Genomic DNA, 26,079 nt, shown 5'->3' with positions numbered 1-26,079 from the left:
TGCTCAGCGCCCACACGGCTTAACCGAGCGACTACATGAGGCCGAAACGTGGCTGGGAGCTCTCTTCCGCCCTGGGAACGACAGTGGCCGTCCCCGCACGCCCGCCGGCTCCCAAAGACCACCTGGCCCGTGGCGGCGCTGCCGGCTCGTCTCCCAGGCACAGACGCGCGCAATATTTTACCAAACCGGGCCCTTGAAAGGGTGAAAGCACAGAAATGAAGTGAATGGTGGTCGGTCGCACAAGGAGAGGAATTCAGATCAAGTCACCCGGGCTTGTTGACACCACTGGAGATTCACAACCGCAAACGTGCTGGCGCAAACAAGGACGCCCAGGCGAGAAGCTCGGAGGCAGGAGGGCAAACGAGGACGCGCGGGAGCAGTGCAGCAAGACGCGGGACACCGGCTCACCGCGCGGGAAGGCCTACAGCCGCGTGGGGAGCACAGTCCGGACCACGGCATGTTTCTCACCAAGAAACCAAACGCTCTGGTTCCCAGCACATCTAATGTCCAAGTCACGCTCTCCTCGCTACCGGTACCGCCCCCCCCAGCAACAGCTTCTGCCACCCCCCCGACCGTCAGCTCACACGTGGGCAGGCCCCACACACCGAGGGCGCCCAGCAGTGGGTAAACCGAGCCCTCATTCTGTTGTCTAGGGACGGTCACTAGGACGGACAGGGCCAGAGAGCAAGCAAGGGTGGCCCGGGGGCCCAGATGAGGCACCCCCTTCCCTCACCTGAGCCTCGGCCCCAGCCAGTCTTGACCAGGATCTCGTACTTGAAGCGGCCACCCTTCCCACAGAAGGGGATGGTGCGCACCCGGCTGACGTCCAGCTGGTCGAGCTTACGCAGGATCACGGCCATGACCGCATAGGTCACCAGGCACACGGAGCAGGTCAGCACAACGATGTAGTTTGTGCCCGAGGCCGGCTCCTGGGAAGACACGGCCGTCAGGTCCGAAGGCATGACCCACGCCTCACCTTCGCAGGACGCAGACGCTCGGTGCCACTCACTGGGAAGACAAAGCGGATGTGGCTGGGGGGCACGAGGAGGCTGGCCCCAAAGGCAGTGAGGTGGTGGGTAAGACAGACAGCCTGGCTGGGCGAGGTCTCCTCCAGAGGCATGAGCCCCTCCGTCCTCCACATCATCTCCTTCTCGCTGAAGTACTGGCACAGGGACGTGTAGAGGCCCACGGTCACTTCCAGCGCTGACCAGTGGAAATGGCTGGTCAGGTTCAGGTAGTAAGTCCCGCCTGGGTCTCCGGTCCTGGGAGAAGTTGGGGGAGCGTCACGGCCAGACCCTGCCCAACCCCAGGCTCCGAGTTACAGCGATGTTATGCCGCAAGGCCTCTCGGCCAAGCCACCTCCACCACGTGTCGCCAGGACGGGCCCACATCCCGGTCCTCCTCCGCCGTGCCTGTTCCCACCGGGAGCACATGTGACCTTGGCATGCACGGATCAGATCACGTTCACCCTGCCCTCGGACACCAGCCCCACCCCCGCAACGGGTCCTCTGTGGCAGGGCACGTGCTCACCCCGGGGCGATGAAGAAGGTATAGGGCCTGTGGTCGTCACCCGCCAGCTCCTCCAGGCTGATCCTCCTGCTGGCCGAGCAGTTGTGCTCATTGGGCTGGGGTGCCGAGTGCAAGTACACGGCCAGGTAGGGCTCGGGCTCCACGGGCAAGTAGCGCTCTAGTGGCACGAGGACAGGGTCGGACGGATGCCCCGGGCCGTTCACGCACCCTGGGTGACACATGCAGGAGCCCTGTGGAGCCCTCCCCGCTCCCGGGGACTAGAGGCCTGGAGAACCCCGTGCTAGGGGCGGCACCTGCCCTGCCCTCATCCCCCACTGCCCCCAGGCCAGGCCCCCAGCAGCTTGCGAAGCAGGAGGCACAGACTTTACTAAAGTCCACAGAGCTGGGGGGTGCATGAGGAAACTCCTGCTCACCCGGGGCACCACCCCTGCCCCCAGAGAGCCCGGGCCCAGGTGGGAGGCAGCAGCCACCAGCGCCGCAGCCCCGGCACCTACCGCCGAGCAGCGCGTAGGTCAGCTGCAGGTGCAGGCCAGCGGCCGGGTTGCTGTTCTCGGGAGTGACCACGACGCTGACTGAGGCCTGCGGCTGGACGACGGCGGAGCTGGCAGGGGTGCGGCGGCCCCGGGCAGCCGGGTCTGAGCTGTTGGGCACTTTCACGGTGATGGCGCGCTCCGAGGCCAGCTGCCCGATGGGGATCTGGGCTCCAGCCTGCGTCTGGAAGGCCATGGAGGCCACCTTGGTGGACACGGTGTAGTTGCTGATGTAGCCGAAGGGGAAGGGGTTCGAGTCCACCAGGAACATGAGCTGCACCACGTCACTGAGGTTGGACAGGGCCCCGCTGAAGGCCGTGGGGATGGAGAAGTGGCAGCCGGGGACCGAGCTGTTGCCCTGGCACAGTAGGCTCAGGGGGTCCGAGCGCTTGCCCTGGGCCACGATCTCCTCGCCAGCCAGCGTCAGGGGCTCCTCGTTGAGGACGCGGGAACGCATGAGAATGCACATGAGAGCCGATGAAAGGTGATAAGCCCTGGACGCCACCATGAGCGAGGACGGCTCTGCGCCCAGCTCAGAGGGCTGCGGGCCCTGCACGTCCACGCTGGCCAAGTGGATGAGGTCGCCTGCGGGAGCGGGAGAGGGTATGGACGGTGCTCGTGGGGGAGGGACGGGAGGCGGCTGGGGTTCGCGCACACCTGCCGGGCCCCCGCCCGCACCTGTGATGTTGAGGATGCTGTCGGCTATGCCTGTGGGCGTGCCGGTGCCCGTGGCAGTCTCGGCCTGCAGGACACGCATCATGCCCTCCAGCTTGTGCAGTGTCTTCTTCAGGCAGGAGCGGCACACCAGCTCCCTGCTGGCCACCTGCAGCGAGGCCGGCACCGCGTTCTGCCCTATCCAGCCCGGCTGGCCGGGGCCACCACCGGGCCCCTCAGCCCAGCTCAGCTCCAACACGCTGGCCGTGCTGCTGGACGCCCACTGTGGCCATGACCCAAGCCCCTTCGTGCCACAGCTGAAAAAGCCACCCCAAACGTGGGTTCCACCCACATGCCTCCCTTCTGAAAGCTCTTCTGTGGCTTCTCCCCACCCACAGACGAGGTCCAGTGGAATGCTGCCCTGCGTCCCACCCCAAGCCACATGCATGGCCACAGGAGCCACGTGTCCCAGGGCTCCCCAACTCCCTGGGGAAGGTACTCCGCTTCCTTCTCTGCTGAGGACTCTACAGCAACTTCCCATCCCTATCAAGACCGGGCTCAGCCCTGTGCAGTCCAGTCCCCGAACCCGGGATGACGGCAGCAGGTCCCTCAGAGCTGCAGAAGCTAGGTCAGGTGTGACCGTGGGCTAGAGCGGGACAACACAGGAATGGCCTCTTCCGTCTGCCCTCCCTACAGCTAGCCTGCTCCTTATGTGCCGGGCCACCCTGCACGGTCCCCGGAGGGATGGAGGCCTCCGTGGCTCACACACTCGAAGAGCCAAGGACCGGCACGTGACCAGGGAGACTGGCCAGGACAGGTGCGGCCAAGGGGTCTGAGCCCCCCCTACCGTGCACTGGGCCAGCGCAGCCGCAATCTGCTGGATGTCATCCACGGTGTTGACCCGCAGGGACACCAAGGTCTCTGTGATGTTCTTGCGTATCTGGGCTTGCAGCTGCCGCCTGGCGTCCGGCTCTGCTGCCACGGCCGGGGCCTGCTCGGACTGCGGGCAGCAAGCACAGGAGGCCCTGAGTGGGCAACGGGCGGCCCCACCAGCAGTGAGGGCAGGTGCCACACAGGCCGTCTCAGCCATCACGAAACGGGCAGTGGCTCAAGCCCTGTTTCTTCGGGAGCAGAAGGGGCTTTCCCAGGACTCCTCACACAGGGTGTGCATTGGGGTGGGAGAGCCCACAGGTGGGGACGGTGGAGAACAGAGGTTGTTTTAAGGAGATGTGCCAGGGGATTAATCATTCGCAAAGCTGCGGGGACTGGCCTGGCCCCACCCTCCCGCAAAGGACAGACAAAAGAAGGGGAGTCCTCACCCCCACACTGGCCTCATTGAGCACAGTGATGAGGGCCAGTGAGTACTCGATGACGTGCTGGGGGTCAGCCTGTCTCAGTAGCCTGGGCAGCATGCTCTCTGTCAGGCTGTGCAGCCAGGTCATGAGGTCTGCGGGGCCTCCTGGGGGGTCACCGGGAGGCTCTGGCAGGGTGATGACCACAGACCTGTGTGCAGAGGCCCCCAGTGAATGAGTGGCAGTCCTCGCTCCCACCGGCCACCTGCCCCGACCCCCCCCCCCCCACCCAGGCTCACCTGTTGAGGGTGACCACCGCTGCGCCCAGCTGGTCCTGCACCACCACGGCCAGGCCCACCTGGAAGTGGGGTGCGAACCCAGGTGGGAGCACAGCGCCATAGGTGGAGAGGCTGCCCCTGTAGACGCAGAACTCCTCGCAGTGGCCCTGGCGACAGCGCCGCAGTAGCAGGGCGTATACCAGGGGGGCGCTTGGGTCCTCGGCGTCCTGCCAGCCTGCGGAGCCCTCACAGCATCAGCGGGAGCCCCAGAGTCTCTGCTGCCCAGGTGCCGCGCCTCCCCACCATCCGCCGCTGAGCTCACCTGTGCACTCGAAATGCACCTTGGTGGTGAGGGCGCGCACGGCATCCAACGGGAAGAGGCGGCAGGAACCCCCGCGCGGGGGCCGGTTGGCGGAGAGGCGGATGGAGGCGCAGCCTTCCTCCTCACCTGAGCGGCCCAGCACCGTGAGGGTGAACGTGTAGCCCTCGCCATCCTGCAGCACGCCGCGCCGCACCACCAGCCGCATGTCCGAGCTGCCTGTCGAGGTGGTCGTCTCGTCCAGCACCAGCGTCTGGTTGCTGAAGGTGCGGGCCGCCCAGCGCTGCGGGTCGACACACAGACCGGGCGCTGAGGGGCGGAGCGACCCCGCCCTCCCGCGGCCCCGCCCTCCCACGGCCCCGCCCCCGGCCGCTCACCCCTCGCTTGGAGCCCCCGCTGCAGTTGACACAGTGGCCCTCCAGGTATACGTAGGAGCTGCGGCTCACGGCGTACACCGCCTGCGCCTTGCACGACACGCACTCCAAGGACACGATGGGCACCCGGCCCCTGCGAATCAACACCTGAGGACAGGGCAGGATCCCAGTGAAGCCATGACCTGAGCCGGGGGCCTCTGCTCCTGGGGCCCAGACCCCGGAGTCTGCACAGCGCAGTGGGGTCGCGGGGTGGGGCTCATGGGGGAGCCGGGCCTCTGGCCTCTGCCTTGGTGCTGTTCTCCTAGTTGAGAAAGCTCCTCTGGGCCCGGCCAACGGCTCGTTAGCCTCAGGTCCAGCCTCCCACGGCACTGTGGACTCAGCCCTCACCCAGTCCGTTCCCTGGTTTTGCATCTCCCAGGCTGGGGGACCGTGGTGGACACCCAGAAAGACAGAGTCCACACTGGGTTTATTTTCTGTAGCCTCCAAGGCCCAGCATGGGCCTGGCACACACGAGGCCCTCAGGTGCTCACCCATGAACAGGAGAACAGACAGATGAATGCCTGCGTAGGGAGACAGCAGCTGTGCACTGCAGGCCCTGAGGTCTCTGCCGCCCTGGGGCAGGGCCCACCTCAGCCAATCCAGGCTAGGTCCTGCTCTAAGCTCCCACCTCGCCAGACATCCCCTCTGGGCAGGCCGGCCGGAAGAGGCCTGATGCTGGGGAGAGACAAGCCCGTGAAGGGCACCAGCAGAGCCTAGCATACCTGCTCCCATAGGCACACCTCACCCAAAGGCAGCAGGAGCGGCTGCCCTGGGGTCACCCACTCTGTGGTCCTGACCTGCCTGGAGGGTCCACGGGAGTGTTGAGCACACGCAGGCACAGGAGTGAGAGCAGGCCCCTCCCGTTCAGAAATGAGGACACCCATGCTCTGGGAAGGGCGCCTGGGGCCCCTCTACCATCTGGAGTGCCGAAGCCGGATGTTTTGTTAAAGAGAAACTGTATCCAAAGTACTAACCCCTAAAGAAAACCAACAGTTTCCAAAAGCACCACAACACAGGAAACCCTCAGAGAACGTTCGGTGCTACCTGGGGGCAGACGGCCCTGTATGCTCAGCCCTCCCTGGCAGCTGTGTCCACCCTGGGGCCCCGGGCTCTGCCTTGCTGGGCTAAGGACTAGGCCCGCAGCACCCACCGTCTGATTGGTGACCTCCTCCTTCCGGCCTGCCTTCCACACGGTCAGGTTGAAGGTGTATTCCACGCCAGCTTGCAGACGCTCTCGAGGGACGGTGACCACGCTGCTCCCCCGGGGCCCGAAGGTCAGGGTACACCCACCAGTCTCACTCTGTAGCCACAGGGGAGGGGGTGTGAGACCCTGGATGGCTTCAAAGCAGAGCATGGCCCAGGACACAGCTGGGACACCCCCTCCCTATGCTGGGCTCGGCAGCACGAACTACTGAAGGGTTAGGGGAGGGGGACGGGGGCCATCTGCGCCCCTCAGTGCACCTGACCTGTGTCGAGGCCACACAGGCCCAGTGGAAGCTGAGTGGCGTCTGGTCGCCATCCTCCAGGTTGGGGTCGTAGGATTTGCTGCCGTCCAGCACCAGATCCTGAGTGTCTGACCACACGCGGTACGAGCCGCCCTCGACGATGGGCACCAGGCGCTCGGGCACCACTGTCACGTTGGCTTGGATACTCTGTGCCAGCGGTGTGTCCCCAAATGACACCATGAACACAAAGCAGTAGTGGCCAACAGGCAGTGCCAGCCGTGGCACCACCAGCTGGGGCCGGCTCACGTCCACACTGGGCAGGGCCACGGGGGCCATGCGCCCAGGCCGCTGGCAGCTGGGGGCCCGGTACACCTGCCAGCGGTACTCGGTCTGGTAGGTGACACAGTCGCGCAGGTTGACGTGGGCCTCCAGGTAGTTGCGTTGGGAACGCCGCATCAGCACCTGTGGGGGCAGAGCCACATCCACCTCGGGCTCCCGGCAGGCCAGCACGTGGACGGTGACCGTGGCCTGTGCCACGAAGAAGCTCACCAGGTTGGAGGCATTCACCTCCATGCGGTAGTCCCCAGGCCGCAGATAGGCGTGTTCAGCCCAGGGCTCCTCCGTGTCCTCCACTGGGGCCCCATCCCCGAAGTCCCAGCGATAGGCCACACGCCGGGGGCTAGGGCTCGTGGCGGCCTCAAACCGGGCGGAGCGGTTGGTGAAGCAGCGGCCACTGCGCAGCACCACATGCTGGATGGCATCCTGGACCTCTGTCACAAGCGTGAGGTTCTCCCCGCCCAGCTCGTTGAAGGCACGCACGTGAATTTCCAGCAGCCCTGCGGCCACAGGGGTGTAGGTGACATCACGGCCCGACAGGATGACCAGCGAGTCTCCCTGGACCTTTTGCAAGGAGAAGTACCACGCGTAGGCCACGCGGGACCCCCGCTGCACCCGGGCTGTGAAGTTCCTCTCCGTGCCCGTGGGGATGCCCAGCTCACAGCAATTAGGCACCTGGAGCCCACCCACGGCCTCCAGCACCAAGATGCGCACCTGGGCCTGGGCCCGGCTCACGTGGTTCTCAGCCTGAACGCTCACCACGTGGTCCCCGACCCGGGGGAAGCTGCGGTAGAAGTGAGGCCCGGGCAGCGGTTCCGCAACGGCCCCGCCGACCTGCAGATGGAAATGCACGGCGGAGCCGGCAGCCAGCACGATCTGAAAGTGGACGAGCTGCCCGGGCTCTGCCACCTTGCTGTTGGCCCACAGCACCAGGCCCACGATGGGCTCCTCCACTGTGAGCTCGTGGGTGGCTATGACCCAGCTGACTGCGTTGGAGGCGTTAAGCTGAACGGAGAAGGTGCCAGCATCACGGAAGACCACGGCAACGTGCTGGCCGTGCCTGCTGCCACCCGGCACCGTCCAGCACCAGCTCACGTTGGTGCCCGAGTCCAGCTGTCCCCAGAAGGGCACAGAGGAGCCGGCTGCCACAAACCTGCGGTCCGGGTCGCCGGCCCTGATGCTGAGGCCGCTGACAGGCACCTGCACGGCCACCTCGAGGGTGGCATTGGCTGAGCCCAGCTGGTTCTTAGCTGTGACCGTGACCAGGTACAGGCCGGGGCTGAGGAAGGCGTGGGTGGTGGATGGCTCTAGGGTCTCCCAGCTCTGTCCTCCCTCCAGGGACCAAGTATAAATGACACCACTGCCACCAGCCAGCTCAGCACAGAGGCCGACGCTGGCATTGACCGTGGCCGGGTTTGGGGAGGCGGCTGCAGCCAGCCAGCCCACAGGCTCCACAAAGTCCACGGTGCGGTTGGCCGAGGCAGTGCCCAGCATGTTGGCAGCCCGCAGCTGGATGTGGTAGGCGCCGGCCTCAAGCACAGTGAGAGAGAAGGTCTTGCCGCTGCCAGCCAGGGCCGGGCCGCCGTCCCTCTGGGCAGTCCAGCTGTAGGAGATGTTGGTGCCATCCCTGACCACGGCCTGCAGCTGCAGGGTGTGGTTGGTGGGAAAGCAGCAGCCGCCTCCGCCCCCTGCCACCTGCAGCCCGTCGATGTGCTGCAGGACGTAGACGAAGATGCTGTCCTGGGCGGTGCCCACCTCGTTCTCGGCAGTGACGATGATGTTGAAGGTACCCACCGAGCGGAAGGTGTAGGAGATGGTGGGGCCCCCGGGGATGGGCGTGCAGCGGTCACAGAGCACCCACGAGTAGCGCACGTCGCTGCCAGCCTCCAGGGACGTGGTGAAGCTCACGCTGCTATTCAGGGGCACCACCGTGCGGCTGGCATTGACGCCGAGGCCCTGCACGCGCTGCTGCACCGTAACGTTCAGCCGCGCCTCATCACGGCTCACCTCGTTCCACGCGCTCACCCTGATGGCAAAGTGGCCCGTGCTGTTGTAAGCATGGGTGACCGTGGGGCCCTCGAGGCACCCGCCGTCCCCCAGTTCCCACAGGTAGGTGGCGGGGCGCCCGTGGCCCATGGCTGAGAACAGGTAGGGCCGCTGCAGCTCCAGCACGCCAGAGCCGTTGACCCGGACGCCCGCGAGCTGCACGGGCTCCCGGACCTCCACGAAGGCAGAGTCGTTGGCAGCCGAGATGTTGTTGGATACGGCAACTGTCACTAGGTAGGAACCTGAGTCCGCGTAGGTGAACGTGGCCTCGGGGCCCCCGACACGGGCAGCGTCCTCAGTGCCAAAGTCCCAGGTATACCGGTAGATGAATGGAGGCCAGGCACGAGCCACCAAACGGGCCTCCTCCCCAAGCCGCACATACTGCCTCTCGGGCCACAGGGTAACATTGCCCACCTCGGGCTCCACGCAGACGCTGGTGAAGTAATGGGCCTTGTTCACGCGGCTCGACAGGACCAGAGCCAAGGGGAACGTACCGCTCCGTGTGAAATTGTGTATCACCGTTGGGTCCCCCGAGATGGTCGTGTTGGAGGAGCCATCACCGAATGTCCAGTCGAAGATGTAGTGGGCAGGGTCCCCGGTGACATGGGCCGTGAACCGGGCGTGGGGCTGCGCCGGGATGCAGGCCGCAGGCTCGATCCGGAGCACCTCCAGGACGAAGACGTGCACGGGCCGGCTCAGGGCCAGGTGGCCTGCGGGGCTGGACACTCCCACAGTCACCGTGCAGTTCTGGGCCCGCAGGTACACGTGCTCCACCGTGGCCTCGGGGCCTGTAAGCACCGTGCCGTCCCCCATGTCAAAAGTCCACGTGACGTTGTCTCCGGACTCCAGCAAGGCACTGACCATCACGGGCGCGCCCTGCTCCACCGCCGGGCTCAGCCTCACGCTCAGGCCCCGAAGTGCCTCGAAGACGTGGATGCTGGTGCACGCTGCCACACTGCTCACCGTGTTGTTGACCTCCAGATGGACACGGTACACACCCCTTGAAGCATACGTGTGGTTGACCTCTGGCTGGGGCTGCATCACAGCCGGGGAGCCATCCCCAAAGTCCCACGTATACAGGATGCCCCCAGGCGAGGGCAGCGGGTGTGGGGAGAAGGTGACAGACTGGCCAGCCACCAGGACGCGGCTTCCCACGGCCACGGCCACAGCTGGTAAGGTGGCGCGCACACTCACAGGCACTTGCTGCGTCAGGTTCTCGAAGGCGTTGGACACCAGCAGGGTCAGGTTGTACTCACCTGGGGGACAGGCCCGAGTAAGGACAAGGCCGGGGCCACCACCACCACCTGCTTGGCAAAGTCACTACCTAACCCCACGTGGCAGCACACTGGGGCCCCTCGGGATGGCAGAACAGGGCCCTGGGCAAAACGTGAAGGGAGAATGTCCTTGGACCCTGCCCTGGGGGTTCTGGCAATGAGGCGTGGGCGGGGTGCCATCAGACACGGGGCGAGACACGGGGTGGAGGCAGGAACGAGAGGAGCAGACCATCTCCGGGTAACAGCGAGCGCCGGTGTGAGGCAGAGCCGCTGGGGGCACCCAAGTTTACTCTCTATTCTGCGTGTGAGGCTTCGAAGACTTAAAAAATGAAAAGCAAGCCTCTTCGTCTCCCCCAAAACAGTCTGACTAGGGGCCGAGCAGGATCTAGGTTCTGGCCAGAAGACTTGAATCACGGGACTCAGCGGCCCAGTCCACCCCTCACCCCAGACACCCCTCCTTCACCCTGTTCAGGACCCCAGGCCATCAACCCACACCAGACGGAGGGGGACTGTCCCCACAGCAGGTCGGTGGGCCAGCCCTCACCTGGGATGGTATAGGTATGTGTGGCGTTGTGCCCCACCAACACCTGGGCCACCGTGGGGTCCGGAACCTGGAAGGACTCATTGTACGGAGGCTTGAACTGGCCGACCACCTGGTTCCCGTCCCCAAAGGTCCACCTGCCAGGGCAGTGGGCAGGCCATGAGCAGGCTGGGGGTGGGGACCCACTGGCTGGCCGCACCACCTCGCCCCTCCCGGGATCCCACGCACCCGGCGCCTCCGGGCAGGTGAGGAGCAGCAGGCTGGGGGGGGAGCTGGGCAGCAGCCCCGCCGGGCACAGCCCACCCCACTGCCTACCGGGCCAGGCGCACTCACAGAAAGGCCACCTCCACAGCCGAGTCCACCAGCACATGGGCGGCCAAGGTCAGTGTCGCGTTGGGGGGCAGCACGGGCGGCACCGCAGACACCCAAAGGCCCCTCATCCTGTGCATCCGCTCCACGGTGACGTTGTAGTTCACGGTGACGTTGCTCACGTGGTTGGAGGCCGTCAGCTGCAGAGACAGGGAGCAGTGCGTGGGCTGCCGCGGGTGGGGCACAGGACGCGAGGCAGCAGGCAGAACCCCCCCGCACTCACCCGCAGCCAGCCGAGGGGTCCTCGGGAGCAAAGCAGAAGAGAAGGCAAAGGTGAGCGCCGCTCGTCCCGGCCCGCCCCCGCCCCCACCGGTGAGCCCACCCACCGAGAGCTTGAAGACCGCGGCGCTCTGGTAGATGACATTGAAGACCACGTTGTGGAAGGTTAGGGACTGCTTGTCGTCAATGGTCCAGCGGAAGACCACGTCCGAGCCGGCGTCCACCACGGGGCTGTACCTCTGCAGGAGGGGCACAGCGTCGGCCGGCCCCGGGGCTTTGGTGGCCAACTCTACCCTAAGCCCACGCCTCCCCCCCCAGACACGCCTGCCGGCGGGCCTTCCTGAACTTCAAGACACCACAGGGGAGGGGGAGGCTGGAGGGGCCGCACGGTGGGGGGCTGAGCTTGGGCTGACTCGGGCTTCGACCTCTCAGCCCATCATCTCTGCACGCCCCACCCCCGGGCTCCTGCGCAGGACACGGGCGAAGGCACCTGAGTCTCAGAGGGCCGTGTGGTTTTGCAGGTTCACCCGTCAGCCGACAGAACGGGCGTGACCGGGGGAAGCTGAGGCGCAGGACTGCATCAGCAGTAGGCCGGTCAGAAATGGCCCTTCAGGGGTGCCTGGGTGGCTCAGCCGTCAAGCGTCTGCCTTCGGCTCAGGTCATGATCCCGGGGTCCTGGGATCGAGCCCCGCATCGGGCTCCCTGCTCAGTGGGGAGCCTGCTTCCCCCTCTCCCTCTGCCCCTGCTAGTGTCCCCTCTGCGCTCTCAAATAAATAAAATCTTTAAAAAAAAGAAAAGAAAAAAAAAAAAGAAACGGCCCCTCTGACGACCCGTGTGAAGGCCACAGAGCTGACGGCCGCCTGCCGTGGGGGACAGGCCGCGACAGGGACAGCAGCATGGTGGCACGACACCCTCCCCCTCAGAAAGTACTCCCTTCAGCCCGGTGGGAACACCACAGGGGCCTGGAGAGTCACGCAGGCTGGCGGGGGTGGGGGCGGGCTCCCCGAGAACCGCGGGAGCGGAACGCAGCGCCCTCAGAGCGGCCACTCTAGTGGGGGCTCTTTACGGAGGAGCCACCTAACAGAGCCTGCCCCAGACCAGCCACAGAGCCCGCCGTCCCCAGAGGCCGCGCTCCCTCCTCACAGGGGAGGGACGGCTCTCCGCACGGCCCCTCATCTGCGGGGGCCTCACTTACCACCAGGACGCCCTGCAGCACGCGGGCTTCGGGGCTGGGAGTGGCGCGAAGGCCACAGATGGGCTCCTCGGCCTTCACCCGCAGGCTGAGGTTGGCCTGGCCGGCGCTGTTCTCCACCACGACCTCGACCGCATGCTCACCCTCACTGAGCCCAGGCAGCACCAGCACCGAGAACAGGGTGGTGTTGGCCTCGAGGGCACAGCCGGGCACCAGGGCGGCCACCGCCGCAGGGCAGGCGGCTTCGAAGGGTGCGCTGACATTGCCCCCGGGCCAGCGGGCTGTGGCCGTGGTGTTGGTGCCCGAGTCCACTCGGAGCACCAAGGCTGAGCTATTGGTGGGCACGTAGAGGCGGCCGTCGTGGGGGATGGGATGGGCCACCCGCAGCCCCGCCACTGGGGAGAGCACTTCGAAGCTGCAGGACAGGTTGTGCGTGGACACGCTGTTGCCCACCGTGGCCCGCACCTCATAGCGCCCGGGCCGCCGCAGCCCTGGGTTGGGCCGCAGGCCCAGCAGGGGGGTGAGGCGCTCTGTGGCAGCGAGCAGCCGCAAGGCACAGGCAGGACCGGCTGGGGCTGCCTCCAGCTGAGCGGGCAGGTGGGCCAACCAGGCCGCGGCAGTGGCGGAGAAGTACGGGGCCTCAGCGCCAGGGGCGCCCAGGGCTGGGGAGCAGTGCAGAAGGGCACCCGGTCCAGCATCGTGCTGCAAGACGATGAGGTCACCGGGGAGCAGGGGGCTGTCCTGGCCACGGAAGGTAATCTACAGGAAGGGAGGCAGGCTGTGTCAGGTCCTCACAGTGGACCACTGCTGGTCGGGGGGCTGCAAGGGAGCTCCAAACTAGGGGCTCCGGCAGGTGGACAGGATCCACCTGGGGTAACCGGGACTCACAGGAGCCCCCCAGGCACTCATGGCAGGGACAGACGGGACAGGCTCCGGGACAAGGATGTGCGCAGAGCAGAGGGCAAGGACGCATGCAGGAGCAGGGCCTTTCCTGGACGGGGCGGGACCTCTGAGGGACACTGTGGCCAAAACAAGTGGAAAGGCCTGGGCTGGCAGTTTCTCCTGCTGGGGGAGCTGAGCAAGGACACGGACAGAGCCAGAGCGGGGCAGGGCAAGTGAAGAGTGTGGTGTCTGTCTGGGTGGGCAGCAGGGGGGAGGCAGATGGCACGTACCGCGTACTGGGCAGGAGGACCCGCTGGCACAGAGAAGAGGAACTCCTTCCACAGCACACAGGAGGCCCCAGGGAGTTCCGGCCCTGATGTGGACCCATTGGCACAGGCCCGGGGGTGGCAGGGGTCGTCCAGTGGCAGGGGGAGACTAGCTCGGGGGCACCAGCGTCCCTCTGGGGCACATGCAGGGACTGACTCAGTCTGGCTCTCTGGAGACCTGCTCTCAGGCTCCCTGCTGCTTCCTGGGACCCCTGCAAGGAGAAGAGGGGTGTCGGGGTCCTGGCTGGCTATTAAGCCACAGTTGGGACACCCCCACGATGACACGAGGTCTTGCCAGGCAGCACCCCGGCCCCCAGCATCACTCCGCTACCCCTCCTGACACTGGGCCAGCTGACTGACCCAGGCGAGCCCCACACACAGGCAGTCCTGTGCATCCCGAGCCTGGGTCGGTTTCTCATGGACACCACTGTGTCCACCTCAAGGCTGGAGACCCATCCAGGAGCCAAGGGACCAGTGCATGTGACCGCGCAGACAGCCCCCCACCCCCCAGGACAGAGTCCCACCTGCTTGTCCTGTGGGCCGGAGCACCTGCAGCCGCAGCTGGGCGGGCCGGGGGAGCTCCTGGGTGCCAAACTCGGCTGCAGTGAGGAAGGCCTCCCTGCTCAGGTGCAGGCTGGGGAACGCCATCACCTGCGGGCGGGGGGCTGCTCAGCTCCACAGACCCCGACCCCCAGGCAGCCCCACCCCGGCCCACCCCATGACCCCAACCCCTTACAGCTCAGAGGGGAAGGAGCCACCAGATGGGGCTTCACACCGAGGAAGACAGTCACTCAGGATGAAAAATCAGGTCAAAACCACCTGAGCACAGGACCGCCACCTTGTTTTGTGAAAACACCCACACACACCCAGAGAGAAGGCTCAGGGGCACTCAGGGCTCGCTCAGATGCCGGAGAGGGGCCGCTGCTTCTCTCTGCAGTGGTGGGTTTCCTACAGCGTCTCTACTGGGCACACAGGACATTAGTAAGGCCCAGAAGAAAGAGCTTAGTTTTAGACACAGCAGCCAGGTGAAGGCTCAGTCTCCAGACTGTGTCCTGGAGGGCTCTGGGGTCGGCCTACCTCGACAAGCTCCTGGGGGGCCGAGAGGGCTTCCTGCTCGGCCAAGGGCCTCAAGAGTCCCTGCAGGTCCCCACTGGGTGCTCCCACGAGGAAGGTCTCCGCGTCCCACAGGGGACCTGGGATGGCAAGTGTGCAATGACGTCCCAGGCCAAGGCAGAGAGTGTCAGGGGCCTGAGGCAGGGCCAGACCTAGGACTGAGCCCCCTGGCAGTAGCCTCCCAGCTCCCCACCCCAGCTTTGTCTGTCCCATTGGGTGCAGGCTCTGCTTGGGACCACAGGTGCTCAGTGACACCTAATGGACACTGAACAGCTAAGGAGTGAGCCTGGGAAGAGGGATGTGACTGTCCCGGCCAGGACAGGAGGAGCCCCCGGGGCGCATGTAGAGGAGCTCCCCCGGATGGCCAGGGGAGCTGGTCCAGCTCCAGCACACAAGGTGAGCCCCAGCCCTCCAGGGGCCCCGGCGCACCTCCAGGCCGCAGCTCACAGACATAGCTGTGGGGCACCGAGCACAGGTCCGTGTTGCACTGTCCCGCAGGCCCGAGCCGCACGCAGCGCTCCGCCGTGGCAGGGTGCGGCTCCCCGGGCAGCCAGTTCTGGCAGCTCTCCAGGCTGAAGGCCTCAGCCCGCACGGCAGGGCCGGCCTCCGACCCCTCCACGGCGGAGAAGCCGATCCACACATCCAGGCTCCTGCAGGCAGGCGGAGGGGAGAGTGGGCGCTCAGGGGCTCCCCGAAGACAAGCACTCCTCCGTCTGACCCTGCCCTCTCCCCTGGGGAAGATGGGGAAACTGAGGCTCAGAGAGATGACCTGGCAAGCAAGGCCACGGCAGTGTCCACACATCACCCATGCCTGTGGGGCCAGGGGCCCAGTGGAGGGCTCCTTGCAGGGGGAGGCTTCAGGGTGGCCGAGGGCTGTGTATTCTGTGAGAAGTCTCTGGGTGTGGGGCCCCAGGGGGGCACAGTCAGTTGAGTGGCTGACTCTTGGTTTCAGCTCAGGTCATGATCTCAGAGTGGTGAGATCAAGCCCCACGTCGGGCTCTGTGCTCAGTGAGGAGTCTGGTTGAGATTCTCCCTCTCCCCCTGACCCCTGCCCCTTCTCTCTCTCCCTCTTTCTTTCAAACAGATTAAAAAAAAAAAAATCTGTAAAAAGAAAAAAAAAAAGGCGGCTTTGGGCGTAGCGTTTGGGAAACAAAACACCTGCATCTCAGTCCCCCAAACAGGCTACTCCCCACAGCTCTGCCGAGGAAGGAAGACCCTTCTGGAGGGAGAGCTTATAGACACACGGACGGCCCAGGGAGAGGACCGAGGCGCCAGGTCAGAGCCAGGGGCCCGGCTACTGCCAGTTAACCAGGCGACTTTGACTGTTCCGGGCCTCGATCTCCCCTCCTGGACACCGAGCATGTCCAGGGTGTGATCCACAGTCTGGTCGGCCCCTTCCCACAGAGGGACTCGCGGAGAAATGGGCACGTGGCCTCGGGCCTCGGCAGGCACCGACAGCTGCGGGGGAGGGCTGGTGCCAGCTACAGGGAAGCGCATTTCCTCACAGGCCTGGGGGGCCGAGGGGGGCCTCCGTGGTCACACCAGAGCCGGCTCTACGTCTGCCAGGTGGGGCTCAGCAGGGACAGCAGGCGGTGGGCAGCCTGTAGGACCCGGGACGCAGCCCCCGCGCCCACATCTACGTCCGAAGAGCTGAGTAAGACGTGGCTCCTTGGCTGCGGTCAGGCCAGCCAGCTGGACGTGGCTCCTTCAGCCACCCCCACCTCTCCTCCTGATCCCCTCGGCCTTAGGCTCTGTCCCCACCCCGGCGTTCTGGGGACCCCACCTCCCAGCCTCTCTGGGGGTGGGGGGCAGGTACCTGGTGACCTGGGAGACCAGGAAGCGCTGGACGGCAGGACTGCCCACCATGGCCAGGGCGGCCCCGGCCCAGGCCCGGCACTGCTCCTGCGCCTGAAGCCAGGCGGCCTTCTCGGCCACCAGGCGGTAGCAGTGCCCGTTGCCAGGGAAGATCACGGCGTCCGGGGGACAGAGCGGGTGCACCACTGCGGGGTCAGCAGGCGGAGAAGGGGGCATCAGTGTGTGCCCAACCAGCCCTGCCCCACCCGCTCCAGCTCCCGGGGTGAGGAAGAGGGGGATGAGCCAGGCCCAGGGGCAGGAAGGCACCCACCTTTGGCTGGCGCCTCGCCCACGGCCACAATGCTGTAGGTGGCTTCGAGGTCCGAGCCACCACGATTTCGGACACCAAGCTTGAGAGTCTCGTCACTGCGCACCGAGACGAGACATGTGAGCTCCAGGGCCGCGGGAGCCGCCTCCACGTGCACCTCAGCCCCTAGCCGGGCTGAACCGGCCCCCAGGGCCAACACAGCTGTCACGTGATAGCGTCCGGGCAACACGTAGCGGTGAGTGGTGCCGGGACCGGCAACGTCCACCTTGGGGGAACCGTCGCCGAAGTCCCAGTGTGTGGAGCTGACAGGCAGTGAGGCGGTGACATGGAAGGCAGCTGGCTGGCCAGAGGCCAGGGATCCCTGAGGCCCCACCAGGGCAGCCCCTGGGGAGGCAGGGAAGATGTTCTGGAGGAGGGTGGGACCCCTGCAGGCAGGGGCGAGGGGCAACGGGGTGCTGGAGCAGAAGGGCAGGCAGGCCGACGAGGCGTTGGGGGGCCAGGCCGTCCCGCACAGGCACCAGCCCTGGTCTGAGAGGGCCCCGAGGCCCTGGCCAGCTGCGAAACAGAAGGCACTGCAGGTCTCGGGCGTCAGCGGGCCCGCGTGCGCAGCTGAGAAGGCCGCCAGCGCCGCGGCACCCGAGCTGTTGTCAGGGAGGCAGGCGATGTACTCCTCACCTGGGCCAAACAGACAGGCCGGTCGCTGGCTTGCCCCAATCTGGATCCCGTGCACACCACCTCGCTGCTCTCCCCACCTCCCGCCTGCACTGTCCCCTTGCTCCCCAGGGCCCTCCTGCCCCCCAGCCTGGGCTGTCAACCACCATGGTTACTGCCCACATGCCTCCGTGTCCTGCCTGCCCCCACCTAGGCTGGTGACCCCAGAGCACCTACGGGGACCTACCCAGCAGGGAAGGCCCCTGCCGGCCCCACTCCGGCCACACTCACCACAACCGCCATCCAGCAAGGGGACACCAAGGAGGGGCTGACCAGCTAGGGGGCCGGGCCCAGCACATGTGGCCGCCTCGGGCCGAACCGCGAGAACCTGCCGCTCCTCCGCCCAACGCGGCAGCCACGCCAGAGCACAGTCACAGGCCCACGGGTTTCCACTCAGGTTTCTGTGGGAGGCATAAGGCTGGGCACTCGGCAGATGGCAGGGCAGATGAGGGGGCCCCGAGGAGGGGTCTCTGCGGGCCTCAACCCAGGGAGCGGGGGCCCGGGGTACCTTCACAAGTACGGCACCCCACCATCCCCATGGCAGCCCGCCGGGCCCTGAATGAGCTCCAGTAGGCAAGCACACAGCTCCCAGCACCTGGTCTCAAATGGGAACGGGCCAGGTCAGGAGGGCAGCGAGGGTCACTAGGGGGCTGGGGCTTGGCTACCAACAGCCACCAGAAACAACTTACATTTCACTTAAATTAAATAAATTAGCAAATATTCCTTCTTCTAAAGTAGAAATCCTGTTGTTACTTATGTCCCTGGAAGAAAGAGGGGGATTCAGCAAGGTGTGAGGGAAGCCACCATAACCGGAACAGTGACAGGCAGCCGCCACCCGCCCGCCCCAGGGAACCGCACAGTCGCCTGGAGGGGACACGCACAGCTCTGTCAGTGCGGAGAGGTTTGCCAGGAGCCCGACGTCCAGTGCCTGCAGCAGGTTGTGGGAGACATCTCTGGGGAGCAAAGTGGTCCCTGGTCAGTGCCAGAGCCCCGGACAGGGCACAAAGCAGACCCAGCCCCACCCCAGAGGCTCCCCCGCACCCCCCAAGTCCCTACTCTTGAGGCCAGGATAGAGCGTCCAAATGAACGGAGCAGGAAACGGCTGGCAGCCCTGCCCCATCCCCCTCTGCCCAGAGCTGGGCCCCAGGAGTCCCAGCCCCCCACCCCTGGCCCAGCAGTGCCGACCCACATGGGGTCTGAAACACACTAGGCAGCCCAAGGGTCTCCAGGAGCCTCGCTGTTGCTAGCCTGGGGGAGGTGTTGTCTCAGAATGCCCCCAAAACACAGTGGGGCACAAAGACCAGAGAAGCAGGGAGGGGACCCTAGGGGACCACCTCAGCTCATAGCTACGGTGACAGGCCGTAGTAAACACCGAGGTTAGCGGGACCCCAGGACAAACACCGGCGTGGTCCACAAGGTAGCACGCAGGTTCAACAGGAAGCGTAACCAGGCAGGAGTCACGAGACCGGCTGAAAGGGGAGACGAGCGCTGTGTGACGCCGCGCTCCCGCGTCGGAGCGGTCGTCCAGACACAGACTGATCCTGCGAGAGTCCACGCAAGAACACAACCGACCAGCAGCGAGAGCCGGCTCTCCGTAAACCCCAGGAGAGGGCAGTGTCCCACAGCCCAAAGCCAGAGGTGACAGCATTCCGGAACCAAAATGAGAAAACACAGGACAGCATCACATGCTGCTCAGAGCGTCACGCATCACCAGAAATGAAACCGCCAAGTCAGACGATCCAACTGCAGAGAACGCGCAACCTCCGCGTGGAGCATCATGAATAAAACCAGACGACAGGCCGGGATCCCACAGCGATTTCCACGCGGGTCACAGGCCCCAGCGCCCTGGCCACACGCGCCACTACCAGACGGCAAGGAAGACAGCTGCCCCGGGAGAAACGGCGTGGGTGGCGTGGTTAACAGGAGCAGAGCTCACAGACGTGAGGAGACGCACCGTGAGGCAGTGGCACGAAAGCACGTTCATTCCCCGAGGTGTGAACGTTTCAGGACCACGACCCTTGGTGCTGGCGACAGCCCCCCTCCCCCCAGGATGATTGAAGCCCTTCACACAACACGCTGTGCGGCCAACGACTCCACTCTCCCTCCCAGCCTGGAGCTGGAGGCCTCGGTCGCCCCCCCACCCTTCCGCTGCCCTGACCCGGCGGGTGCTTCCAGTCACCCGCTTTACTGTGGCCTCCTCATTCCCGCCCCAGGCACCCACGTCAGAGCAGCCCCCCTGCCGTGGCCTCCAAAGTGATGAGGCCTGGGCCTCCCACCTGCAGAGCCTCTGCCCTTGCAGGTGTCACCGCTCGCCCTCGGATGGCCCCAGAATGCCTCTCACGGGCCCTACCCCAGCCCCCAGTGACCACCCAGTCGTGCAGAGGCCGGGGGTCCGCTGATGCCTCCTCCTGGCCCAACCATTTCCAGGTCCTGCCAACCCAGCTCTTCCAACATTCAGACTCCCACCCTACCCCGAGCACAGCCTGGTCCAGACCCCCCATCCCGGGGCACCTGCCTGGCTGCTGCGGCCCTTCCTATCTAAGCTCCTGAGGCACCTGGGGGTGTCCAGCTCCCAACAGTCACCCTCTGAAATGGAGCCTGCTCCAAATACAGAAGGACCTTAGAACGGGCTGTGAGAAAACAAGGGCCTCCTGGGAGAGCTGAGGCATACACACGGGCCCTGAGGACATGGGGGGGGGATGCCAGGAGCAGCACCCCGGCCTGGCTCATGATGCCGCGGACCACGTCTAGAACCAGGGTCAGGAAACGACCTGCACCACAGCCCCTGACCACTGCTTCACCCGGGAGGCTTGCGGGCCACACAGGGTCTCATGGCGACCAACAAGAGCTGGGGGCTGCGAGCTGGGCCTCCACCAGACCACCAGGCAACTCTTCCATCCTGGCTCCCAACACAGCCAGGGGGCTGCCTGGAGGGGCACCGAGAGCATACTGTGACCTAAGTGGGGAGCCAGGCCCAGAGGGGCTCCCACCCCCCCGGATGGGTGGGGCAGGGGGGCCGGAGCACCTGTTGGGACCAGGTGGGGCTGGGGGCTGGGCGTTTCCACCTGGAGCAGCCCCCACTGCCAGCACCAGGACGCCCAACCAGACAGGAGCCAGGGCGCCTAACGTGGCAAAGTTCAACTTCCAGGCAAGAGGTTCAAAGGAATGGCACAAGCCGGAGCCTCTCACACGGCAGGGTGGCCCCCAGCCCGGAGGACCAGTATCGCCACAGACGCTCCTCCCCTCACCTAGGGGGTGAGACAGGATTTACAGTGGCAGCGCCCAGAGCCCATCCACCCATCGGGGGGTGCAGCCCCCTCAGCACACAGACGCAAGAGAAATCCAGGAGCAAAACACAGCTCCTCCCCCTGCAACTGTCCAAACTAAGATCTAAAGAAACTGCCAGAAAGGGGCGCATCGTAACAGCTCCAGTCTTGGGGGCAGGCGAGTCCCCAGAGTCTTCCACACGCATTCTGCCCTTGAAGTAGGAGAAATGGGGGTGCAGGAGTGGATGGACAGGCTGCCCTAGGGGGCCTGGAGTGGGGGCTTCAGAGGGGAATGGGTGGCAAGAGGGCTGGCCAGGGGGCCAGGAGCCCCATCGGAAGAGGAGGTTGGGGCAGTGAGGCCTCCACTCAAGAAGTGGCACTGTCACTGACCTAGCACCCAGCTAGGTGCTCCGGACAAGGCACTGGTCTCAGCGAGCCTCCTGGCTTCCCATCTGGGGGCAGGCGGGGGGGGGGGGGGGAGAGACATGGGGAGAGACAGTGCGCGTGCGTGGCTATGTGCACAGGTCCGTCTCCACCCAGAACTTGGGTTCCAGGAACTCCAGGGCTGGAGAGGCCTTCGGGGACCGGAGACATGGGGATAGGACCTTCTGGCAAGGTCACCTTGCCCCCCACAATGGAGTCTAGATTCCCCTGTCCCTTCTCACACGTGGTGGAGGGGGTGCTTTCTGTCTGCCAGACCGGGCTGGGCTTTCCTCTAGGGTGCACTGCCCATCCTGTGCCCCACAGGCTCACCCCGGCCGGCCCGCTCCTGCTCCCAGGGTGGGGGGGGGGGGCAGGCCAGGCCGGGAGAGCAGGGAGAAGCGGCCAGACTCCCACCCAACTGGGCAACTACAATGCTCTGGAGTGGCAGTGGCTGTGGCAGGAGAAGCTTCAGCTAGACCTATGGAGGAACTTCCCGAGGTCTGTGCCTCTGAGGAAGAATCAGGCTGCAGGGGCACGAGAAGCAACAGAGTGATGGTCCAGAGAGACGGGCCCTGGGGGCGGCAGGACTTGACGGTGAGCACAGGCATGAGACCCACCAGGGGTTCCCGGGAGAGCTTCCCAGCTTGGGCCTCAAGCAGAAAAGGAAAGAAAGAAGGAAAATCCCTTAAATGTTTTCCACATCCCATATTCTGGAAAATCCATCATGAGTGGTGCCTGAGAAACCAGGGCAGTGGGTGGGAGGGGCAGGTCAAGCTCGGCATCCAGGCCACTCAGCCAGCACCCATCCTAGCCCATCAGGACATCGCTCTCTCTGGCCTCACTGGCCTGTGCCTCCAGGCCATCCTCAGCCCAGTTAAGTCCTCCATCCAGCTCTGCTTGGCCCAGCAGCCCCGTTGAGGCTCCCCTCCCCTGCATGCAGAAGGCCCCACCATCAGTCACGGGCACTGGCCACGTGCTCCCTGTGCTCCAGGTCCCAGCTGAGCACGGCCCCTCAAGCATTCCCCTGGGCCTAACCTGGCCCAGAGTGCACAGAAAACAGCAACAAGCTCCCCAGGATCCTGCCCAGCCCAGGTCCCGTGGCCCAAGGGCAGAATTAAGCCTGAGCCCCAGCCCCCGGGCCTGCCCCAGGGTGTGGACGCGCCTGTGTGGGGCAGGCTGTGGGCAACGGTGTACAGCGGGAGAGACAAGAAGGGCAGAGGGGACACTGAGGGGGAGCTCTGGGGGTCACCGAAAGGGGACAATTGGTGGTATCCTCAGCCAGTCCCACACCCCCAAGGTCCTGAACAGCCACTTGCCCACATTTGTTCTTGCCATCAACGCTCTGGGGAAGTGCCAAGGAGGCCTCAGCCAGCCCTGCCCCCCAGGTGACATCATCACAGTCTGACACCCTGCCCCACACGGGGGTTCCCCAAGTCCTACAACCGCAGGGGAGAGACACAGCAGGCCCAGGGAACTGCCGAAGGAACCCAGCAAAGCCAAAGCAGCAGGGGATGGCCAAGCAATGGCCGGCCCCTACTGGGAGGAGGGCCAGCAGCCTGGCTGGACAGCACCCCTAAGAGGTCCCAGGCCGACCAGGGCCCACCCTCTGGGCCAGCTAGACTCTCCCCAGCCTCTCTAAGGTCCATACAAGCAACCACAGATGCCAAGGCCAAGGCTGGAGGGGTCAGGCCAGCTTAGGGAGGAGGTGGGTGACCTGGGGACCCACACACCACCAGGGGACAGGCACATACCCACGACAGCACAAAACACACGTCACCACCCCAGGCACCAGGGATCAAGCTGAGAGGCTGGCCTTCCTTCTCCTCCCGTGCATGTCCACGGGGGAGCCCAGGTGGTCTCCCGTGCTCCTTCTGCCCTCCAGACCAGACATCCTCATGAGGGGGACACCAGCTCCCTGGGTGTGCATCCTTGGGGTGCAGACACCCAAGAGCATGTCACTGGATGTCTGGGTCTGCTCTTTCCTGCTCCAAGCAGAACCCCGTGGAGGGGTTCTTGCTTTCCCACCCAGCCGGAGGTGCCCAGCAGAAGGTGCTGAAGGACCCCCATCTGATGAGCAATGGCAGCTCCCCCCGCCCTCTCCACACGAGGCTTAGCACCCGTGTCCCACCCCTGCTCACATCAGGGCCCCAGCGGGGAGAGGTGAGAAGGGGCTGCACCCAGGAGAGGGGCATGGGTCAGGGTGCAGGAAGGTAGAAGACAAGGAGAAGGTGGTCACAAGCAGGTCTGGAGTGTTCCTGAGCCTGGGGTGGCTCCAAGAGCAGCCTACCCTTCTAGAGCTGAGGAGAAGCTGGGACCCTGCTCTGCAGCCCTGAGCGGTCTCAGTTTCCTCCTCTGCCAAGGAGAGGAGTGGCCCGTGTGCCCATTCCCCAGTCCAGATGCTGGGCGGGGCCCGGGGGCCAGCCGGAGCCCCCAAGGAAACATCTGCACATTCCAGACACATGTGGTCAGCGGCGGGGGCGAGTGCCAGGCCCCAGCCCGTCACCCCCACCCCTGCGCTGGCCGCCGCACTGGAAACAGGGCTTGGGGGGAACGGGCTCCGGAGGGGCCGCACAGAGGTTATGTAACCCGCTCCTCCCGAGCCAGCAGCTGCCTCCTCCCTCTGGCAGGACAGGACGGCCGTGCTGGCGGGAGAGAAGGTACCCCACTCCCCATCCAAGGCCCAGGGCTCCATGCTCCTCCCTCCATCACCGGTCTCCTGGAAACACAGCCTTGGCTGGCCTGTCCTCTCCCTGGAGGCACCGCCAGCTCTGGGGAGAAAGAGGTTCTCCTCAGCCAAGCAAGGACGACCCCCAGCAAAAGGGGAGTGGCTACAGTGCTGGACCTGCCTCCCCCACCCCCGGGCCCCGGGGCTGGCGACGCCGCAGCTCCCCCAGCACCAGGGGCAGGCCGCCGGGAGCACAGAGCCAGTTTGAGCGTAATAACCTCGTTGTGTTTTCATTCCGTCTATTTATGGTGAGCAAGGCTGGCTTCCAGAGCCGGAAATGATGATGTGTAAATTAATGAATCCAAGTTTAGGAAGGAGCGGATTTGAAGACAAACATGCGGAGAGGGCCAGCTGGGGAGGGGGCAGAGGCAGGCTCTCCGGGGAGGGGCCCCCCCGGCCCCAGGGCAAAAGCGAGGGGCTGTCTCAGCCTCCAAAGTGAGGAGGAGAGGCTTGCATGGGAACCTCCCAGATCCAGGAGGAGGCCCACGTTTCACAGTGTTTGATGGGGGCCCCCGTCACCAGAGTTCTGCCCTCCCACTCCTGAAGTCTCACCAGGATGGGGCATAGATATCTGGTGTGGTGACGCTGCTGGCCTAGGAACCCCCTGGGCCTGCAGGCCGGGGCAGGGAGGGGAGCCCGGGACCTGCAGAAGGAGATGAGGGGTGGGGAGTCCTCCACACTGGGACAGAGATCAACCCGCCCAGAGGCAGCCGCCTTCAGAGCATTAACAAGACCAGGGTGGGGGCCCACCAGGAGAGGGTCCAGCGTGCTCCTCCGCCTGTGGCTAGGGATTTGGGGCCCCTTCAGGGCCAGGGGAGGAGGAGGACCAGCGCCCGAGGGTGCCCAGCCTCCCTCCTGATCTGGCATCTGCGAGCAGGAGCTGCACTCTGACCTGTCACGGCCAGCCAGGCAAGGAGCGCACCATCCCATTCTATAGCTGGGAATGCTGAGGCTCGGGGAGGCTGCCCCAGAGTCTATAGGCTGGTGGAGAAAGGCTAGGCTCTTCCCCATGCTGGCCAGGGAGCTGGCACGTGGCCTCTGGCTTTCCAGGGGCAGAGACATCAGTCCAGCGTGGTTAGCCATCCCATCACCCCTCAGCTGCTGGGCATGGCCAATGGCATGACCCCAGGGCTAAAGAGCAGTTTGCAGGCACCGGACCCTGGAGGCCAAGAGCACTGTTAGCCTTGCCCCGAGCACTGGCCCTCATTCCCTACTTCCGCCAGCAGGAAAAGCTGGCTTCTGGCTCTGCATCAGGACAAAGCCCTTTCCAGGGTGGCCCCACAGCATCCTGGGGTGAGCTCCATGCCTCCAGGGCACGGGGGCTGCTAAAATCAGGGACACCACACTTGGCCAGGCCTGGGCCCATAGGCACCTCAGGGAGAGAGTGAGCCCTGCCCACCTTGGCCGCAAACGCAGCCCCTTCCCTGGCACGGGCGGCTGGGCACCACTGGGCCCCTTGGCTGAGACGGCTGCCAAGCCACAAAGAACGAGGTGTTCCGGGAAAAAAGGACGTGAGCTGCATTTTCCAGCTGCGTTCTGTTCGGCAGCAAGACTGCAGGCACGCTCGGCCGGCGCCCCCGCTGCACGCGGCCCACCCCGTGGACACGGCCCCGCCTCGGCCGGCTGGAGACACACAAGCACCCAGCTCAGAGGGCCAGACGGCCGCCGCCACCCCAGACAGCGGCAGGACAAACGGGATGTTTTCATTCCAGAGTGCTCCGCGGGCTGGGCCCGTCTGGGTTCCCGCCGCTGGCGCTGGCCACTGCACAATGTTCCGGGAAGGAAAATGTGCATCTCCATCCAAAATGGCTTCCTCACTTGAAACCAAGCCTCAGCCAAGGTCTCCCTCCAGAGCCAGGGTCTCAAGAGCTGTGGGGGAGCACAGGTGGCGGCAGAAGCAAACCCCATCCTGCGGGCAGCGTGTGGGGGCGGGAGCCACGTCCTCCAGGGCCGCCCAGCCAGCTGTTAGAAGACGGTGGCCGGCGACAAGTCGCCCAGGGTCAAGGCAGAGCAACAGAGAGAGGAGGAGGAGGCCCTACAGGAGACGCCCTGGTCTCAGGCTCCGGGAGAAAG

The 26,079-nt window shown here is 65.4% G+C and overlaps 1 protein-coding gene across 3 annotated transcripts in view; it reads right to left on the bottom strand.

Moving 5' to 3' along the window:
• The window catches only part of PKD1 (polycystin 1, transient receptor potential channel interacting), a 43,036-nt gene that overhangs the window by 9,830 nt on the left and 7,127 nt on the right, over window positions 1-26,079 (bottom strand). For all 3 annotated transcript variants that reach the window (XM_087853529.1, XM_087853524.1, XM_045784022.2), the window contains exons 2-26: window positions 18,474-18,545; window positions 18,282-18,353; window positions 17,824-17,993; window positions 16,885-17,556; window positions 16,576-16,759; window positions 15,189-15,409; window positions 14,724-14,839; window positions 14,171-14,297; window positions 13,611-13,858; window positions 12,442-13,197; window positions 11,354-11,485; window positions 10,992-11,167; window positions 10,662-10,795; window positions 6,483-10,099; window positions 6,167-6,316; window positions 4,981-5,124; window positions 4,607-4,886; window positions 4,306-4,519; window positions 4,034-4,217; window positions 3,562-3,714; window positions 2,739-2,883; window positions 2,025-2,645; window positions 1,531-1,687; window positions 1,010-1,262; window positions 734-929 (exon numbers count right to left, since the gene is read on the bottom strand). In XM_087853529.1, coding sequence (XP_087709655.1) covers window positions 734-929; window positions 1,010-1,262; window positions 1,531-1,687; window positions 2,025-2,645; window positions 2,739-2,883; window positions 3,562-3,714; window positions 4,034-4,217; window positions 4,306-4,519; window positions 4,607-4,886; window positions 4,981-5,124; window positions 6,167-6,316; window positions 6,483-10,099; window positions 10,662-10,795; window positions 10,992-11,167; window positions 11,354-11,485; window positions 12,442-13,197; window positions 13,611-13,858; window positions 14,171-14,297; window positions 14,724-14,839; window positions 15,189-15,409; window positions 16,576-16,759; window positions 16,885-17,556; window positions 17,824-17,993; window positions 18,282-18,353; window positions 18,474-18,545 — 9,194 coding nt within the window. The remainder of the gene's footprint in view (window positions 1-733; window positions 930-1,009; window positions 1,263-1,530; window positions 1,688-2,024; window positions 2,646-2,738; window positions 2,884-3,561; window positions 3,715-4,033; window positions 4,218-4,305; window positions 4,520-4,606; window positions 4,887-4,980; window positions 5,125-6,166; window positions 6,317-6,482; window positions 10,100-10,661; window positions 10,796-10,991; window positions 11,168-11,353; window positions 11,486-12,441; window positions 13,198-13,610; window positions 13,859-14,170; window positions 14,298-14,723; window positions 14,840-15,188; window positions 15,410-16,575; window positions 16,760-16,884; window positions 17,557-17,823; window positions 17,994-18,281; window positions 18,354-18,473; window positions 18,546-26,079) is intronic.

The sequence above is a fragment of the Ursus americanus genome, chromosome 2, assembly GCF_024610735.1.
Source record: "Ursus americanus isolate L20-20 chromosome 2, mUrsAme1.1.p, whole genome shotgun sequence".
Taxonomy (NCBI): Eukaryota; Metazoa; Chordata; class Mammalia; order Carnivora; family Ursidae; genus Ursus; species Ursus americanus.
Note: the sequence above shows the minus strand (reverse complement) of the source record. Positions and strands in the feature narration are given on the sequence as shown.